We start from the raw sequence: 19,392 nt of genomic DNA on the forward strand, positions 1-19,392 counted from the left end.
GCAGCAGGGATGCAGAGCAGGGAGAGCTCTGCTTTGCATCCCTTTGCTGAGTGGGTAGCACTGCTTTTGCCTAAAATCTTCACAATGGTTAAAATGCCTTGTTCGCTAGGACAGGGAATCCATAAAAAAGCTGTTCCAGTGAGCAAAGTATCAGAGCTGTAAGCTGCACGTTCAATTGTTATTTTTCAAGAGAAAAACATGACAAATCATACATAGGCCACTTAGTACAGAAATATAACTCTGCTAAAGTCGGAAACACATAAATGAAGCTTGGCTTATAGTTGCCTATAGACTTCATTTATTGCAAAATTCTCAATTTCCAAAACAGAATTTTCTTGGATAATATGTGTTGTGGGAATTTATTATAGTTTGTTTAATAACATGATTTTTCCTAATAAAGTATAACTTATTTTAGGTTTTTCTTTAATAAGGCAGTTAGAACAAACTATCTTTTCAAGCTGGAGCATCCATTTATTAATGGTAGCCAACAGTTTTCTGACTGTTGCTGGTAAATTAATTTTCTCAATTGCTGGAAGGTAAACTAAAAGTTATTTATCATTTTTTTCCACTTGACATGAGCAGGTGTTTCTTCTATCCGAACAAAGCATGTATCATGTGCATAGATATTAAGCTGAGAATAATTAAATCATAATTAACTTAAACTCATGAAAAACTTGTCAAAATTCTGTGATATGAAGCCAAACACAAAACAACGAGATGTATTAGTTCCAGACTGGGTATGTTAGCCCATGCTACAAAGTTATACTGTTTGTTATTCTTGGATGACTGATTACAGATTTTTTTTAAAGTACATCACCCCCCGTGCTGCCTCTATTTTTGTCAACCCCGCATGCCCCCGGGACACAGGCAAAAATATAATTTTAGTGATCATGAATATGCCCCTAGATGAGTCCACAAAGAAAATGTCTCCTTCATTGATGGTTCCAGTAATTATTGTCACATCTAGATGTGTCCTCATACATATAGGCTCAGTATTCCAGGCAGCTCAAGATGCCTGGTGTGAGTGAGCCACCAGGTCCTGTGAGACTCTAGCCTTGCGCATCTATTTTTGGTGAAAATGCATCTTAGTCTCAATGCAAGACTGAGTTGATTAATTTGATATGCAACACTTGTATCTGTGTGCAAGTTTGTGTTTATATGACGCACAAAAGAACTTGACATGCAAAAACTACAACCACTGGATCGTTGAATACAGGTTCAGAGACTTAGCTGCACATATGCAAGAGTGGCATATCAAATTAATCAGCACAGTATCCTGATGCATGCTGGTTGCATCATGTTTTGAATAAGATATTTTTTGGAGAAAAAAAAGATGCCCACAGGACCTGGTGCATCAATAGTGGCTGTGTGGCGTGACTGCGGCACTCATGTATGAGGACGCATCTGTCCTCTAGTCCTGTCCTCCTCCAACTTTGGCATCCCTTCCCTACATGGGCTGTTTAGAGTCCCACACCTGGTGCAGCCCTTCCCACTCAGGGTGTGCAGTGCAATTTGGCACCTGGGCCTAGTGAGGCCCATACTGCACACTCAACGGATTATTTATGTACAACAGTGCACACCAAAACTTATCCAAAATGTTAATAAGCTTATCACACTCTGCACCCTTTAATATATTTACACTTATCTCTCAGCCATCCTCAGAGTTGCAGGTTGTCAGGCAACCCAGCACTGTAGAGCAGCAGAAATCACAGGAAAAATGGTGCAGTTGCCATTTTTTCGGTGATTTGTGCATGTGCAATAGAGGATTCTCCTGAATCAAGGCACAGGGGCCATATTCCTAGAGACCAGCGTAGTAAACTCTAGAACAAAACCAGAGTCTACAGACAGAAGGGAGAGGGCTTGCACTGAGACTACACACAGGACCTCTCCTCTCTTAAACCACCCTGGTGAAAACAGCATTTAAAATGTATAGAAAGTAATCACGCTGCACCAAACGTCAGTTTACATATTCCTTTGCAGAGATCTTTTAAGCTGTGTTAAGCAGTAATGATTTCAGGCTCATATCTTGCAACATACTACTTTATGGATGCAGATATTTTAATGCCGAGGTTGCCATTGTAAACTGTACTTAATAATTGTGACTCTGGTGAGCAGGGCTCCCAGTCTATACCCTTTGCACTGATCTGCTTCTGTAATTGTCATACAGCCTATGTAACCTATTATTATACTGAGGTTTGGAAAGTTCTGGCAATGTACTGTATAAATATAATTATAGACTCTATAGCATAACGTTAGCTTGGGACACTTTGCAGAGGAAGCTCTTCAATGTAAAGCTGCCTGTAAATCTGTCTCCGCTTGTGTCGCTCATTTGTTCTGGTAAAACTGTCCTTTTGTGACTTTTTAATGATGTGTAGATGTCTTTGCTTCATCCTACAATTTGCAGTGCTTTCTCAAAACACTGAAATTAGACCTGATACTTTTCCCTAGAAACAAAGACTAATTTGTAAATAAACAACTGTGCTGCAATCACTCCTTATACTCTGAATATTTAACACATTCTTTGCAATTTGCATATTTATTGCTTTCCCTCCTATAACACTTGTTTACAACATCAGTGACCTTCCTTTATAGGCTCTTATGCAAATGACTAGGCTTCCTGGACACCTTGAGTGCAAGTAGTCATTTGTTATAAAGGCACCTATATTAAACCTTTCTCAGCATCTTATGTCCTCACTTACTATACTGTAACCGGTGTACTGTTTCAAGTAAAATACCATTTATTTATTATTACCTTTTTTTTTTTTTTTGCATTGCCGGTGTTAATATTTTACATCTGCCACTGAAAGGTTAAAAATCATATTTACTTTGTTCTTTTCCGTGTAATCATCTTCTCAGCAGTGCGCTATATGGTCTGGCAATGATAGACAGAGGCGTGCCTTGCTGTGATTGATGGAGAGAGCCGCAGCAAGCTAAAATAGTCCCATCTGGATTAGGTTTTAGGAGCAGTCAGATGTTTAGTGGGAGGTCAGTAAGGCTTGAATTTAGCTCCCCCTCCTTCAACACCCCTGCCATCTACACTTATACACACATAACACAGAATATGCACGCCTTCATCCATAATTGATGCTTGCTTTTGGGCAGATGCTGCAAGGCCTGGGACACAAACATCTGCTAAGTTTATGGAGAAGAAGGGAAGCAGGATGGTACATCAGGTATATTTACTTTATTTATCCATTACAAATTGCATTGAAGGTGTGTTTATAGTTGTGGGCTTGATCCACTGCAAGCCAGCTTCCTCCACTGTTAGACATACAGTATCTTGCTGCTGAGAGCATTCTGTAGGTAGATGTAGAAACTGCAGCAGTGTGTTTTTCTGCTTTGCTTGATCAATCTAGCTGAGTTGCTTTTCTAAGCAGCAGGTTTACAGAGTAATTTTGCATTTCTCTTCTTTGTTTCCATGCCCTGAGGAAAAGACACTGCTTGGCTCATTTAACTACTGTAGGAGAGGCGTTCTTTGCATATGCAATGCTGTTGGCAGGAGCAATGGAACACAGGAAAACAAATCTAATACAAAGGCAATTTGTCAGCTAGAGGTAAACTGGGTAGAGGCAAATATAGGAGTGCAGCAAGATAGAACACAGCAAAGGAAAATAAATGTATTATGGCAAAAATATCAGCTTATAGTTCTCTTTTAATATATTTAGGAAACATAGAAAGGATCCAAATTTTATATTCTGTTCTTAATACATTTGTTTGTGTTATTCTTCTTTTTGTTTAAACTTTTGTGTTTGCTGAAACAGGCAGCAGTGGAATGAAATATGTTTATATTCCTTCCAGTCTGACTTTAAAATTACCATTTTTAACATTAAAGAAGTCCCTGTAAAGCATATCATTTCCCCATTTCTGGTTCGTTCGGGTTCATGGAAGAAAGGCAATAAAGCACATTTAATACACTGCCACGTAATGCATATTTTGGAGTTGAAATGTGGTTTTCATTAAATTTCTGTCCAAAACATTTAGCAAATGCTGACTGTCTGCCATCCGTCGTCTCTCCCTGTCTTGCCAGCAAGTTACTTTAAAAGGGCTTACAACCTTCACAGCAGCTCAGGGAACATAATGACTAAAATATTAGAATCCCAGGACCACTGGGGAATGGCCTTCTCTTGTACCATACACACTCACAATATTGCAACTTAATACAAAGAAATCAGACAAAGCCTCAGTGCTCTTAATTAAATATTAGTTGTAATTAGTACTAAGTGAGAATTATTTGAATATTAATTTGGGTCTCTTGGAACTGCATGCCAGTGTTAATGAGAAACTGCAGGGGTCCCACTAACATCTGTTTTATAACTCAAGGTAGCATAAAAGCATTACAAAGATGCACCTGCATATTACTGTGCTTGTCATAGGCTCAGTATCAATGTATGGTTTTAGCATCTGTGTATTTTCTATTGTTGCATTTAGTTAGATACTTAAATAATGAGTGCAAAGGCTAATATATCATTTTAGTATTGCCCTTTAATTGATTATCCTATTAAAAACTGTGTACTGTATATTTCCAAAGATTTTTCAGAGTTCTACTTTAAATGGATACATACATTCCGTGCTTAATGTATAAAATAAAATAAAAAAACATATGAGATAATGTGCTACCTGCAGAGTTTGGGCTTAGTACATCAGCACCAGAGTGATGTCTGTATTAGATGGGACAGATATATAATGGAGTACAGAGGTTGCAAGTATTATTCGTACACAATATAAGTACATAGGTGACACAATACAAACTGACCTGTAAAAATTTCCCAAAAGCCATTACTGATGAAGCATTCAACACATAGTTGCCATTTCAGCTTATAACATGAAAACTGGAATTGCTAATTTGCAGTTACTTGTTCTTTATAATGCCCTGCTGTTGGATGTAGTTTTTTTGGCTGATTTTTATGTTTTGCACAAAATAAGAAGAATCAGAAGAACAGAATATGTTAGACACAGAGAAAAAGCAGAGTAAGAAGAATGTAAAGGGGTGGGCACAAAATGAATAGAGCTATATAAAGGGAGTGGGCAAAATCAATGAAGCTATATAAGAGGGCACAAAATCAATACTGTTTTGCAGTAAAATTCGAAAGCACAGTCCAAGTGGCCCATTCTATATAATAGTTGGATACCACTGCTGAAAAAATGCTTTTTAAACGGGTAGGAAAGCATGTCTGTAGGATGCACAAGTAGCTTATGCTTATTGAAGTGATATACGGCATGCCTATATTCTGTGTGCTACCGTGGCTATATCTGCATATGAAATGGTATGTTACAGTGTTTTCCTAGAAAACACTGTAACGTACCATTTCATATGCAGTTACAGACGACAGAAACTATAGACATGCCGCATAATGGAAGTTTTACCTTTTTATAGTTGATTTATCTGTGTGGGTCAAGATATGTCAAAGTAACTTGCTTAAATCTTGAGAAAGCTGCAATGTTCAGATGCTTTCAGCATCACTTTAGTATCCCCATATGTATGAGCAGGGTTTCCAGCAGTAATTGGAGAGTCCCTGTTTATGAGGCAGCAATCTGGCAGAATAAATCATAGTTAAAGTAATAAATACAAATATTGGGTTGGAAATGCAGAAATAACACCAACAGAGCATCTGGATATCGAAGGAGCTGTACAAGCAAAACTAAGATGTACTAACCAGAGTACTAAGATGCCAGTAAGGTCTCAATGCTCAGTATCAGTGATAGAAATTCAATGAAACAATTACCCCGTAATTCCAATGACAAAAATGAAAGTAAATAAAATGACTAATGTTACCAGTCCATAGTTAAAAAGTACTTGGTCATGAATTTGACAACTATGGAGTTGATTCAGAGGTACACACAGTCAACACAGCAGTTTCATCTTTGGATGCAGCTGCTGTGCGCAAATATGCTAATGGTGCAGGAGGCATCTTGTGCTAACAGAGGCCTTCTGCATGCTTGTGGGATGTGCTGCTGTTGATCACTTATGAGAATATCTGTCATATGAGTAACCCTCAGGTTACTCAGAATGGTTGTCTCACATCCATAGCCGAGGCCAATAAATCTGTGGCAGAAGGCAGAAACACCAGCCTCGCCACTCCCAGGGTTATATGCCCCCATTTTCCAAAATGCTGCCTTGCACCACCACCTCCCTGCCCCCAAATGACTACAGCCTGTCAATCAGACTGTGGTTTAAAGGGGCACTGAATGCAATGACGCAGGACCTGTTCTGCACTTGCTAGAGTGGGTTATGCACAGTGCCCTGCCATCGGAGTTGTACGTAAACCATTGCAAACTCCAGTGTTACAGAAGATTATATTTCTGATATCTATTCCATTTTCTGCAAGTTATCATCATTTTTCTTGCCATAAAGTATCCTACAAAATTCAAAAGGAAGGTCATAGATTTGTAAACTTCAGTATACTTAATGGAAGTTCATCAGCAATTAACTACAGGCTGCTTATTTTTTGTTTCCATAAATTATGGCACACTGTATAGTGTGTTTAAGAACTTCTAGGAATCTTCTTCATATGTTCAAAACCATGCTGGTATTTCTGACACTGATTGGGCTTTCATGCTAAAAGCAATCACTCACTCACTGCATTGAAATAAGAGTAAAGCCATTCACATTATGCACAATTATTAACAACTTTACATTCCTCATTTCTTAACATTCACATGGCTGCAAAATGAGATGGAGCTGGCTAATGGAGAAATGTTCTTCCTGTGTTTTAACCAGTCTTTTTTTATTTCTCATCCTGTTATTTGCTGTAATGTTAATTTTACACTTGTAGGCGATAAAGCTTTGTGTCGATCCCAGATACTCTGGGCAAAAGAAGTTGACCTAGATTTATAAGTTTCAAAGGCTGGGGTTTTTTTTCTTTACATCATTGCTACTACTTTAGTGCTTTCAGAATTTAGGTTTATCTGGCATATTTCAAATATCAAACTTGATGAAACAGAGTATCCCTAGGGCTTATGCGATTTGTATTATATTTGTGAGTTCAGTTGCCTGCAATTAAGTTGATGCTGTTAAGGAGAAGTGCATGTAGAATTATAACCTAAAGTATACTGTACAAAAGCAATATCCAGTTAAACCTGGAGACATGCACTGAACATTAATAAAGTGGAAAGTGTTCATTTTAGTGAAATAATCCAGTGTCTGTCTTGAATTCATCTGCCTCCCATCACCAGTAATTGGTGCAGATGTACAAATGTGAGTTTATCCCATATCTGAACAAAAGCTACCCAAGAGTATTCATGTTGCCTTCTGTAGTTTAACTTGCCAGAATGATGGACTAGGGCAGCTTTCCAGTCCTGGCATTTGTGCGCACATGTGAAAGGGGGCATGACCCTGTAAGCAGTGTCTGTGCAAGGTGAAAGCAGACTTGAGTCCGCTTTCTCGGCTCTCTGTGTAACCCGACTGGCCCACCAGACCATCGTAGATCATCGGCCCTTTTGGCATTTGCCAGAAGTGCCAGATGGACAGTCCGGCTCTAAACGGCCACATCTGCATAAGCCAAACATTAAGGCCATACACACTTGGCGATCATCCGCTGAGCTGCCTGATGGCCGATATGGCCGACGGGCAACCTAGCGGCAGGGGGAGGTGACGGGGGGAGTGAAGTTTCTTCACTTTCCCTGTCACCCAGCTCCATATTAATGCATGCTAATATGGATGAGATTGTCCATATTGGCTTGCACGCATAAGCAACCCAGCAACAACGATGAATGAGCGCAGGGCCACACATTATTCATCGTTGGTGCCTACACACTGAATGATATGAACGAGTTCTCATTCATTAATGAACGAGAACGTTCATATCGTTTGAAGTGTGTATGGCCCTTTATCCATATTTTGCAATTTTTTCCATATATTGATATGAAACTATGACACTCGCACTTGTACCCACGTATGTGTGATAGTCAACAGATATCTCCAAATAGTTGTTAATCAGGTAATGCATTTTGTGGTAGCTGCTTGGAGTCCTTGCATAGCAATGTTTCGTCACTTTGGTTGAAAAGGATCACATTGGCTTCCCATATTGCAGCAATTGTGGCCAGCTTTAGATAAAATCAAAGTCACATATAAATAGTGAAAACAGTTTTCTCTGTAGTAAGTAAAGTTCTGTAGGACTATTTGCCTACTGCAGAGGACTTAGCAGTTTCATCAAAACACCTAGCACTGGTGAAGCTTAATATCTGTGGTCAGCCTGTTATTATATGGACATGGTCAAGAGTAGCCATAATCTTTCATATATTAACTCATCTGCATGTGAATGACATTTTGTATGTTCCATATTAAATAATTTGACACTTGATCTATCAAAAAAATTTTTTTAATACATTCCGTATTTATATTTTGGAACTTTATTCCTCTTTGACATACACCAGTGTACCCTTTCTTAAAAAGTAATTATGGACAGGTGAGACAGAATGAAATATGATTAAAAAATAATACACCATTAAACATGCCTAAAGTTCTATCTTGGTTTAGAAAATATGCTGATATTAACAATTCACAGGTTGCTCAAGTAAGTTGTGCAGCTAATAAGATACTACATACATGTAAATTATTTTTGGAACATAATGGCTATATTTCCACACACATAACTGTGTTGTTGTTGTTGTTTATAGTTACTTATAGGATGGATAAAGGGATACTTCCCAAATCAGTGAAATGGACATTTAATGCAGTATATTGATTTCTACGGAAATATATTTTCCAAAGTGAGAAGTATATATTGACATAACAATTTCAATGTAATAGCCTTTTTTTTGCCAAAAAGCTGAGTCAGATGCTGTGTTAATGAAGACAACAAAATTCTCATAACTCAGTTTTTCCTTCTTTTTAAACAATTAGTATTTTTCCACTTAAGATCACAGCTGATGAGAAGAAAGAAATAGAATACCTTTCTGAGTTAAACCTGCATCATGTATCGGCGCTTTCTACATATACAGTAGGATTTGAATTTCTCAAATAACATAGCTATAACATAGCAAAATTATTTACACTTTTGAATTAAAACAAATTTGCAGTAATCTTAAAAAGTAATAATAGTAATACTGATACTACAGCAGCGGTATTAGTATTCTTTGACAACTAGCAGTCTTATTTAACACGCAAATTGCCATCATGTCACAAAGCCTCACAATTTTGATAGAAATCTATCAAAATGTATCTAATAGTATCTAATTGCAGCTTAGCAGGATGCCTTGGTGCTGAAATGTATCAAAACAACAATCCTTCTATGAGCCCATAAGCGCTACTTAGTTTTGTGGGGATGCGTTTAATTTGACGGCTATCGGGATCCCGGCCATCAGGATATGGTCGTCAGAATCCTGGTGCAACAGGACAAGCATGGGAATAGATCCTGTAGCGAGTGCAGTGATCCACCAATCCCACAGCATGGTGGGTGCAGAGAGCCCAAAAGGGTGTACAATATGTGCTCACTCCGCTGCTGGCATTCTGGCAGGTGGGATGCTGCTGTAGGGATATTGACAGCTGGCATTCCGTCCACTAGTAAATCATACTGAATCTGTCCTGTGTATGGGACTGAATAACAGCCTCAATTTTTTGGAGTTTGAACTGCTCACGTGCAAACTTATAAGACCATGTATGCACATTAACTACAGGCAAAGTATCCAGAGCAGCGGTGGGTTGTTTTTTTGACAAGCAACAAAAAACAATATTTTAATAAAAAATGCAGGAAAAAAACAGGTTATATCCTCCCGATAAGCCTGCCCACAGTATTATTATTATTATTAATAATAATACGTTGCAAAACTTTATTCATGCATTACAGAAAAAAAAGTGTAAAACAATTAGTACGGAGAGAAAATTAAATGCTGTCTAGCTAACAACGCTGCAAAAATAGTGATCATTTCCAGGTACAATATAATACATACAATAATAAGAAGCAAGTTAACTAAATGACAAGAATGATGTACCAAGATATTATAAGCTACACGGGGGACTATTTTCATATAATATTTGTGGGATATTACCCCAAAACACCCATTTTCGGGGGATGCCATCAAATACTAAGGATGCTCCAGATGTATGAAGGAGGTATTGCAGCAGATATCTCCATATAGGTTTCTATGGGGGCTTAGATGCTGTCAAATTTACCAAGCTCCAGAAAGCTAAGGATTTCAGAGTTTTGCCCCCGCAGATGAGCAGCACAGTAAAGGAGTGAAGAGAACGTTAATGAGGTTACTTCACTCCAAACACATCGCAGGGATGAGCTTCTTTCAGAGGCCCTGTCCCTGCAAATGTACAGTAATATATATAAACTCAATAATTGATATATAAGACCCTTAATCAAAATTCTAGTAGATTTATATAGCCACAAATGCATCTGCATGCTTTTATCTGCACAAACAAAAAGTTTCATCATACAGAAGAAGACTTCCTTTGTGCAACTGAAAAGCACATTCCAAATTCTAAACATGGCTACAAAGAAATTTTATTGCAGAAAATCCAGCAGATGCCAAACAATCTGGTTTGCAAAAATTTGAGACTGTGAAACTCTAAGACGAGTCAATCTAGATTAATCTAAAAAGTGTATATATATATATATATATATATATATATATATATAAATACCCTTTTTTCACTATCAACACAATCTACAAAAGAGAAACAGAATACTATCATCCTTTTTTAAATGTTTAAAATCACTGGTACATGATTAAAAAGCCTTATTGTTAAAGCTTGTAGCTTTTTGCCAAACATTTTATAAGGAACAGGAGGTGGAAGTACACAATTTAAAGTGTAGGTTCTACTACAGTGTCTGACAGACTTCCCATTATTGGTTTTTGGCACATTGATTTCACTGCTGGGGCTGACAGCTGACCTTGCTTTCAGAGGGAGTTCAGGTCATGTGACTAAATGATATCATTCTCAAATTGGGCTCGTAACAGATGGAAAGGTAATGCTGTCCCCACATAATGGTGTAATATAGCACAGCTGCTCCATGGGGTAACAGAGGGTGAAGAGCTTTATGGTGTAATAGTGTCTAACCTCAACGCAGTTCATGAGGTCATTTAATCAATAATCAATATATGTGGGAAACTAAATTTATTATCTGTCTTTTGAGAAGATGGACATTAATGTGATTTAATAAGTCATATTCCAGTTGATTACTGTGCTTCAGATTTTCAAAATTTAAAGGATAGATGTAACAGTTATTTATATTCTGTAAAATGTCTCACCTGTTTATTTCAGCTTGCACGTTGATAAACTTTTAAATAATTCAAACTACTTGGATAAGGATCTAATCTTGCAAAGATTGTGATATTTTTAAAGAACAAAACCTCATTAAAAGTTTTATTATTAAAAACAAAAGCATCCTTACACAGTACATTTCTTCTGTTGAGCTCTCCTAGCTTGTTTCTTCCTTTGCTGTTGGAAAATGCAGTTTGATCAGGCTTGCAGTTCATATTGGCTATTCCCCTATAGAGGCTACTGACAAGCCAGAAGAAGTGGACAGCTAGAACTCAATGAGCAGAAACAGCTGATTTTACTACTGAGAGCATCAGTGTAAGAGGCAAATGAATAGGGGGAAGTGCTGGAGGATCTTTCAGTTGTTAAGATTGTATGTAAACTCACCATGCCGCATGAACGTTGCTAACATAAAACATATTTCCAAGTTGTTTCAGAGCTGCAGCTAATTATGTGTAAATTTGAGTTGCTTCTAGGCAGAATTACCATCTCTTACACAAGGACAAATATTGCACTTCACAAAAGACATAGGGGGTAATTCCAAGTTGATCGCAGCAGGATTTTTGTTAGCAATTGGGCAAAACCATGTGCACTGCAGGGGCGGCAGATATAACATGTGCAGATAGAGTTAGATTTGGGTGTGGTCAGGGCCGGATTAACAATGGGGCGGATGGAGCTGCAGCTCCAGGCCCCCCATTGAAAATAGGCCCATATCCTGCCACAGATAAGAGGGCCATAATCGCCGGCATTACAATGAGTCACTCTGACTCATTGTATGTTGCCGCCAGACAGTGCCTCGGCCCCCAGTTTGTAAATCCCGGCCGCAGCAGGAGGAAAGGCCGCTCTCCTCTCGAGCGTCTCCTCCACACAGATTATTGATCTGCTCTGCCTGGCCAGTGTGGAGGAGGAGCCACTTTCCCCTCTACTCCAGCTCCTCCCCCTTAGACTTTGGTGCTGCTGATGAGGACGGACCGGCCGGAGGAGAGGCACCTCAACGTAACGGCTGCACACCGCGCACCCCCCCCCCCCCCCCCTCCATCCCGCAGCACACACTGTGCTGACTGTCACCCCCGGCTGCCTCTCTCACCGCACACAGCGCTGGCCGCCACCCCCTCCCCGGCCGCCTCTCTCACCGCACTGGCGGCCACCCCCCTCCCGCACCACACACCGCACTGGTGGCCACCCCCCTCCCCGGCCTCCTCCCACACCACACAACGCACACTGCACTGGCGGCCACCCCCCTCCCCGGCCGCCTCCCGCACACACCGCACCGCACTGACCCCCCCCGCCCGGCCGTTTGTTTTGTATTTTTAAAGAAGATTGACATGATTTTCAGGGGGTCGGTCTGAGATGGGGCTGCAGAAAGTATTTTTTCTGGGCCTGCCCTATATTGATGTACTGCCTGGAGAAGACTGGTTACAAGAGCAGCGCCAGTACTCCGTCACTTGCTGGAGCTCCTCGCTTTTACACCCTGCCTAATGAGGTAATAACAATATTATATGTCTGTTACATATTACACAACAGTTATATTTTGTATAAGTATCTATTTTATCCTGTTTTCATTTTCTTTCCTGCAATCTCCCCCCTGTTATTCCCCCTGTGCTGTGTGCTGCTCTCTGCTCCCCGTTACTCCCCGTGTTCCTCTTATCTCCCACCGTTATTCCCCCGTGTTCCTTTTGTCTCCCCCCCGTTATTCCCCCTGTGTTCTTCTTGTCTCCCCCCCCGTTATTCCCCCTGTGTTTCTCTTGTCTTCCCTGTTATTCCCCCTGTGTTCCTCTTGTCTTCCCCCCCCCCGTTATTCCCCCTGTGTCCCTCTTGTCTCTCCCAGTAATTCCCCCTGTGTCCCTCTTGTCTCCCCCAGTTATTCCCCCTGTGTTCCTCGTCTCCCTGTTATTCCCCCCTGTTTCTCTTGTCTTCCCCCGTTATTCCCCCTGTGTGCCTCTTGTCTCCTCCCCGTTATTCCCCCTGTGTTCCTCTTGTCTCCCCCCTGTTATTCCCCCTGTATTTCTCTTGTCTCCCCCCGTTATTCCCCGTGTTCCTCTTGTCTCTCCCCGTTATTCCCCGTGTTCCTCTTGTCTCCACCGTTATTCCCCCAGTGTTCCTCTTGTCATTCCCCGTTATTCCCCCTGTGTTCCTCTTGTCTCCCCCCATTATTCCCCCTGTGTTCCTCTTGTCTCTCCCCGTTATTCCCCCGTTTTCCTCTTGTCTCTCCCCGTTATTCCCCCCTGTTTTCCTCTTGTCTCTCCCCGTTATTCCTCCTGTGTTCCTCTTGTCTCTCCCCGTTATTCCTCCTGTGTTCCTCTTGTCTCTCCCCGTTATTCCTCCTGTGTTCCTCTTGTCTCTCCCCGTTATTCCTCCTGTGTTCCTCTTGTCTCTCCCCGTTATTCCTCCTGTGTTCCTCTTGTCTCTACCCGTTATTCCCCCTGTGTTCCTCTTGTCTCCCCCGTTATTCCCCCTGTGTTCCTTTTGTCTCTCCCCGTTATTCCCCCTGTGTTCCTTTTGTCTCCCCCCCCCCCCCCGTGAAGGTTGCTGTAAATTATATAGAATATAATTTTTTACGTTTTTTATGTGAAGTTGCTGTTCTGTAACTGGTGTGTCTGTCCCTTTATATGCTTTTGGAATCACGTATGTTTACTCATGTAGTGATGAAATTGAGTCTGCAACTGTACCATGCATCCACAAATGAAGTTCTGTGTATAGCGCTGGTGCTATGCATGTAATGGTAATAATAATCTGTGCTTTGTGTATAGATATCAGTTATTAATGTATAACCCTGGTCCATATTTGTCACATCGAACCTCTTCTACCAGTATTATGCTGCATTCCAGGGGCTACCTGATGCAACGTGTATAAGGGGCTGCCTGGCGCAATGTGTATAAGGGCCTACCTGGTGCAATGTGTATAAGGGGCTACCTGGCGCAATGTGTATACAGGTATCTGACTGGCACATTGTGTATGAGGACACTACTGTGTGGTGTAATGTGAATTGGTACTATTATGTGGCGACGCCACTTCCTGTAAAGCCACACCCCTATATTTTTGACACACGCCTTCAGCACGCAGTGTCCCTGTTTTCAATGGGGAATGTGGGGTCGCCAAAGGAAACGTTCACTCTGGGCACCACAATATCTAGAACCAGCCCTGACTACAGCATATACAGACTATGAGAGAAGGGGGGCACACTGATGCATATACAGACTAGGGGGTAGGGGTGCACACTAATACACATACAGACAAGGAGGGGAGGGGGGCACACTAATACACATACAGACTAGGAGGGGAGGGGAGGCACACTAATACACATACAGACTAGGAGGGGAGGGGGGTACACTAATACACATACAGACTAGAAAGTGAGGGGGAGCACACTAATACACATACAGACTAGGAGGGGAGGGGAGGCACACTAATACACATACAGACTAGGAGGGGAGGGGGGTACACTAATACACATACAGACTAGAAAGTGAGGGGGAGCACACTAATACACTTACAGACTAGGAGGGGAGGGGAGGCACACTAATACACATACAGACTAGGAGGGGAGGGGGGTACACTAATACACATACAGACTAGGAGGGGAGGGGGGTACACTAATACACATACAGACTAGGAGGGGAGGGGGGTACACTAATACACATACAGACTAGGAGGGGAGGAGAGGGGAGGCACACTAATATACATACAGACTAGGAGGGGAAGGGGGTACACTAATACACATACAGACTAGAAAGTGAGGGGGAGCACACTAATACACATACAGACTAGGAGGGGAGGCACACTAATACACATACATACTAGGAGGGGAGGGGAGGCACACTAATACACATACAGACTAGGAGGGGAGGGGGGTACACTAATACACATACAGACTAGGAGGGGAGGGGGCACACTGACGCATATACAGACTAGGAAGGGAGGGGGGCACACTAATGGGTAGCTATAAATACTAGGAGAGGAGGGGGCACATCTATGCATATATAAACTAGGAGGGGAGGGGGGCACACTAATAATACACATACAGACTAGCAGGGGAGGGGGGGCACACTAATAATACACATTCAGACTAGGAGGGGAGGGGGGCACACTAATAATACACATACAGACTAGGAGGGGAGGGGGGCACGCTAATACACATACAGACTAGGAGGGGAGGGGAGGCACACTTATACACATACAGACTAGGAGGGGAGGGGGGTACACTAATACACATACAGACTAGAAAGTGAGGGGGAGCACACTAATACACATACAGACTAGGAGGGGAGGGGAGGCACACTAATACACATACAGACTAGGAGGGGAGGGGGGTACACTAATACACATACCGACTAGGAGGGGAGGGGGGTACACTTATACACATACAGACTAGGAGGGGAGGAGAGGGGAGGCACACTAATACACATACAGACTAGGAGGGGAGGGGGGTACACTAATACACATACAGACTAGAAAGTGAGGGGGAGCACACTAATACACATACAGACTAGGAGGGGAGGGGAGGCACACTAATACACATACAGACTAGGAGGGGAGGGGAGGCACACTAATACACATACAGACTAGGAGGGGAGGGGGGTACACTAATACACATACAGACTAGGAGGGGAGGGGGGTACACTAATACACATACAGACTAGGAGGGGAGGGGGGCACACTAATAATACACATACAGACTAGGAGGGGAGGGGGGCTCACTAATACACATCAGTGGCGGATCTTGCCACGGGCAAGCAGGACTTTTGCCCGGGGCGCCGCCTTCCGGAGGGCGCTGGCGCCTTCCGGAGGGCGCCGCACCGTGGCAAGATCCGCCACTGCTGCCCGCTGTGTCCCTGTCCGCCTCCGCTGCCGTCCCCGTCCCGATCCCCGTCCCCGTCCGCCTCCTGAAGGGAACTAGACGCTATGCGTCTAGTTTCCCTTCCTGGAGAGTAACTTTGCTGAGCGGTGCGCGATGACGTCATTGCGCACCGCACAGCAAAGGTCCTCTCTACGAAGAGAACTAGACTCATAGCGTCTAGTTTCCCTTCGTGGAGAGGACCTTTTGCTGTGCGGTGCGCGATGACGTCATCGCGCACCGCTCAGCATTCAAGCGGCGCTTTTAATGTACAGGGGGCGTAATTGACCACGCCCCCTGTATTAGGCCATGCCCCATTTCCTGCCCGTGAACCGGCCCTGATACACATACAGACTAGGAGGGGAGGGGGGCACACTAATAATACACATACAGACTAGGAGGGGAGGGGGGCACACTAATAATACACATACAGACTAGGAGGGGAGGGGGGCACACTAATACACATACAGACTAGGAGGGGAGGGGGGCACACTAATAATACACATACAGACTAGGAGGGGGGCACACTAATACACGTACAGACTAGGAGGGGAGAGGGGCACACTAATACACATACAGACTAGGATGGGAGGGGAGCACACTGACGCATATACAGACTAGGAATGGAGGGGGGCACACTAATGGGTAGCTATACAGACTAGGAGGGGACGGGGCACATTAATTAATGTACTTTGAAGGACACACTACTTTTCAGTGGCCATGCTCCCTTTTTAGGCGCTTGCAACAGTAATCCCATTTTATTTGCCATACCCCCACTTCAAAATTCCCACTTTCACGACCACTGTATGTATGTATGTATGTATGTGTGTATGGGTTTGTTGTTCTGCTCCTCTATTAAATGGTTGAAGGTAGGCACTAGCTATGACCTCCATGGAGATAGCCACACCCATGGCAAAAGCCACACAACCTATTTATACCACCCGCACCGCAGTGCTTGTCATACCTCCTGCCAAGGCACCCAATAGGCCCTTCATACATTTCAGCTCCAGGCCCATGTGAACCTTAATCTGGCACTGGGTGGTGTGTTCAGTCTGCAATCTAATTTGCAGTGTAAAAATAAAGCAGCCAGTATTTACCCTGCACAGAAATAAAATAACCCACCCAAATCTAACTCTTTCTGCACATGTTATATCTGCCTCCCCTGCAGTGCACATGGTTTTTCCCAATTGCTATAAAAAATCCTGTTGCGATCAACTTGCAATTACCCCCATATTCACAAACCATCTGTATCTCAATAAGAGAACTTGTTACCCATTTAGCAGGACAGAGAAACAGTATACGTCATATAAACTGTGATACGTACAGATGGAACAGGCATGATTTAAACAATGATTGTTCCTTCAACCAGACAGAAAATACTGTGTGAACTTTCCACTTACTATTGTAGTTTTATTGTGTTGTACTAATTCACGTATAATGTTTTTAACATTAAGTAATTAATGCAGCCCAGGTAATAGAAATTGTAAATTAAGTTGGAAGACCAAGAGCAGAGCATTCTGTAGTGGTGGAAGGAGCTGATATATGTTGGGGTTGCTGAGAGCATGAAAAGATTTGTAAAATATTGGCACAAATGGCGGCCGATACAGAGTCGCTAGTAACATTGGAGAAAGTTGCTCAAAAGATACATCTTTGCAAAAAAAAGCTAATTTTCCCCCACACATACTATTTACATAAGATGCATCAAGTCCTACATACTGTACTGTAGGCATCTACATCTATTTTCCAACAACTCATTACAAAGGTATATATTTGCATTTAAACTACAAAAGCAATACTCTACATCAGTAACAAATAAGCAATGTATCAAGTAACCACCATGTCTAGAAAATTTGCTTTTAGAGGACATATATTTGTATATATATATATGTAGGAGGACAGAAGGGTACAGAAGAAAGGGCCGCACTGACCACTAAGTGCCCAAAGGAGAAATAAACCGCTATATACCTTAATCGGCTGCCTGCTACAAGTTGCCGGTAATCTATTCATGTGTGATTAGATCATAACGTCAAAACTTTCCCCCTACACCTGGAATTTACAAATATTCCGCCCTGCCGGGCAGTTCTCATTTGAGCTGGGGGATATGCACGCCGGCCCGGTGCACTAACACTGTGCCGCACTGAAGGAAACGGCTTCCATCTGAATGTGCCACTGATGGATGTCTCACCCGTGCACAGGGTGATATCAAGCGGCTGCCTATCAGTAACTCTGTGCAACAAGGAACCAAAGCGATTCAGTGAGTAGCAGCAACCATAAGGTTATATAGTTTCGTATACTCCATGGAAATAATTATATAAATTTGGACACATACATTGGTCACAGATGCTATATACACCAGTTGGAGGAATTTTCTTTCCATTTGAACTATGAGATATGGAACTATTTTGAGAGACTAATTCAATTTAATAGAGAGTGTCTCTCTCTATAAACTCCAGCGACCCTTTCTTATATCATCTATACCATTTATGTATGTATTTGTATAGCTAATAGAGGTTTATATTACCTCAGATCCATGCGTTAGGAATATTGTGGTCTATTTTTTAGTGTATTTGTTATTGTTTATTTATTTTTAATAAATTGCTTTTTTATAGTTAGAAGCATCATTGTTATTGAGCGCCGACCTGGTGTTTGGTTCTAGTACTCTCTTTTCATGACTACATTTAAAAAAAAATTGGGTGGTTTGAAATAATTTAATATATTATAATAAACAGGAGAGGTCTTCCTCTAGTCTAGCCTTAGGACTATTTTAATTTAATAGACAAAAAGTATTCTGTATTCTGTAACTTAAGCTACACCTGCAGTCCCAGAAGAAAAAGTATATCAGTGTACTCACAGTGCAGCTGATTCCGAGTTGGGTAGATCTATATGCAACTATAAACAGTTTGCGTGCAACTAAGAATCTGCCCCAGTGAGCAGAAATTAAGTCCAGATGATGTAAACCTCTACTAAGTAAGATATCTGCCTCTTACTTAAATATCAATATTTTCATGCTGTACAGTACATGGAGCATAATCACCTCTGCTCCTCATCCCTACCTTTATTCACATGTATAAATGTACAAATTTGGTTGGTATCAATATCTCATACCTCCCAACATGACTCTCTCCAGAAGGGACACCATGCTCTGCTTCTGGACGTTTCTCTTAACTTATGATTGCCGGCACCTGTTTTGAACAGGTTAATGGATAAGTAAGGTGTTTCAGCACAGGTGATGGCAATCATAAATGAAGAGAGAAGTCCAGGAGCAGAGTATTCTGTCCCTCCTGGAGAGGGTCATGTTGGGAGGGATGATATCCCAGCGTGCAGATCCTGAAGGTTAGAAAGCTAACAGCGG

General features: G+C 41.9%; 1 protein-coding gene across 10 annotated transcripts in view; it reads left to right on the forward strand.

The window, feature by feature from the left end:
* RBFOX1 (RNA binding fox-1 homolog 1) overlaps positions 1-19,392 on the forward strand; it is a 916,481-nt gene that overhangs the window by 453,101 nt on the left and 443,988 nt on the right. The window contains exon 1 of one of the 10 annotated variants that reach the window (XM_063934249.1): positions 2,980-3,173. The exons of the other annotated variants lie outside the window; for them this stretch is intronic. Within the exon in view, the coding sequence (XP_063790319.1) occupies positions 3,141-3,173 (33 nt within the window). The 5' untranslated portion in view covers positions 2,980-3,140. Of the gene's footprint in view, positions 1-2,979; positions 3,174-19,392 lie in introns of those variants that run through there. 10 annotated transcript variants of the gene reach the window in all.

The sequence above is a fragment of the Pseudophryne corroboree genome, chromosome 7, assembly GCF_028390025.1.
Source record: "Pseudophryne corroboree isolate aPseCor3 chromosome 7, aPseCor3.hap2, whole genome shotgun sequence".
Taxonomy (NCBI): domain Eukaryota; kingdom Metazoa; phylum Chordata; class Amphibia; order Anura; family Myobatrachidae; genus Pseudophryne; species Pseudophryne corroboree.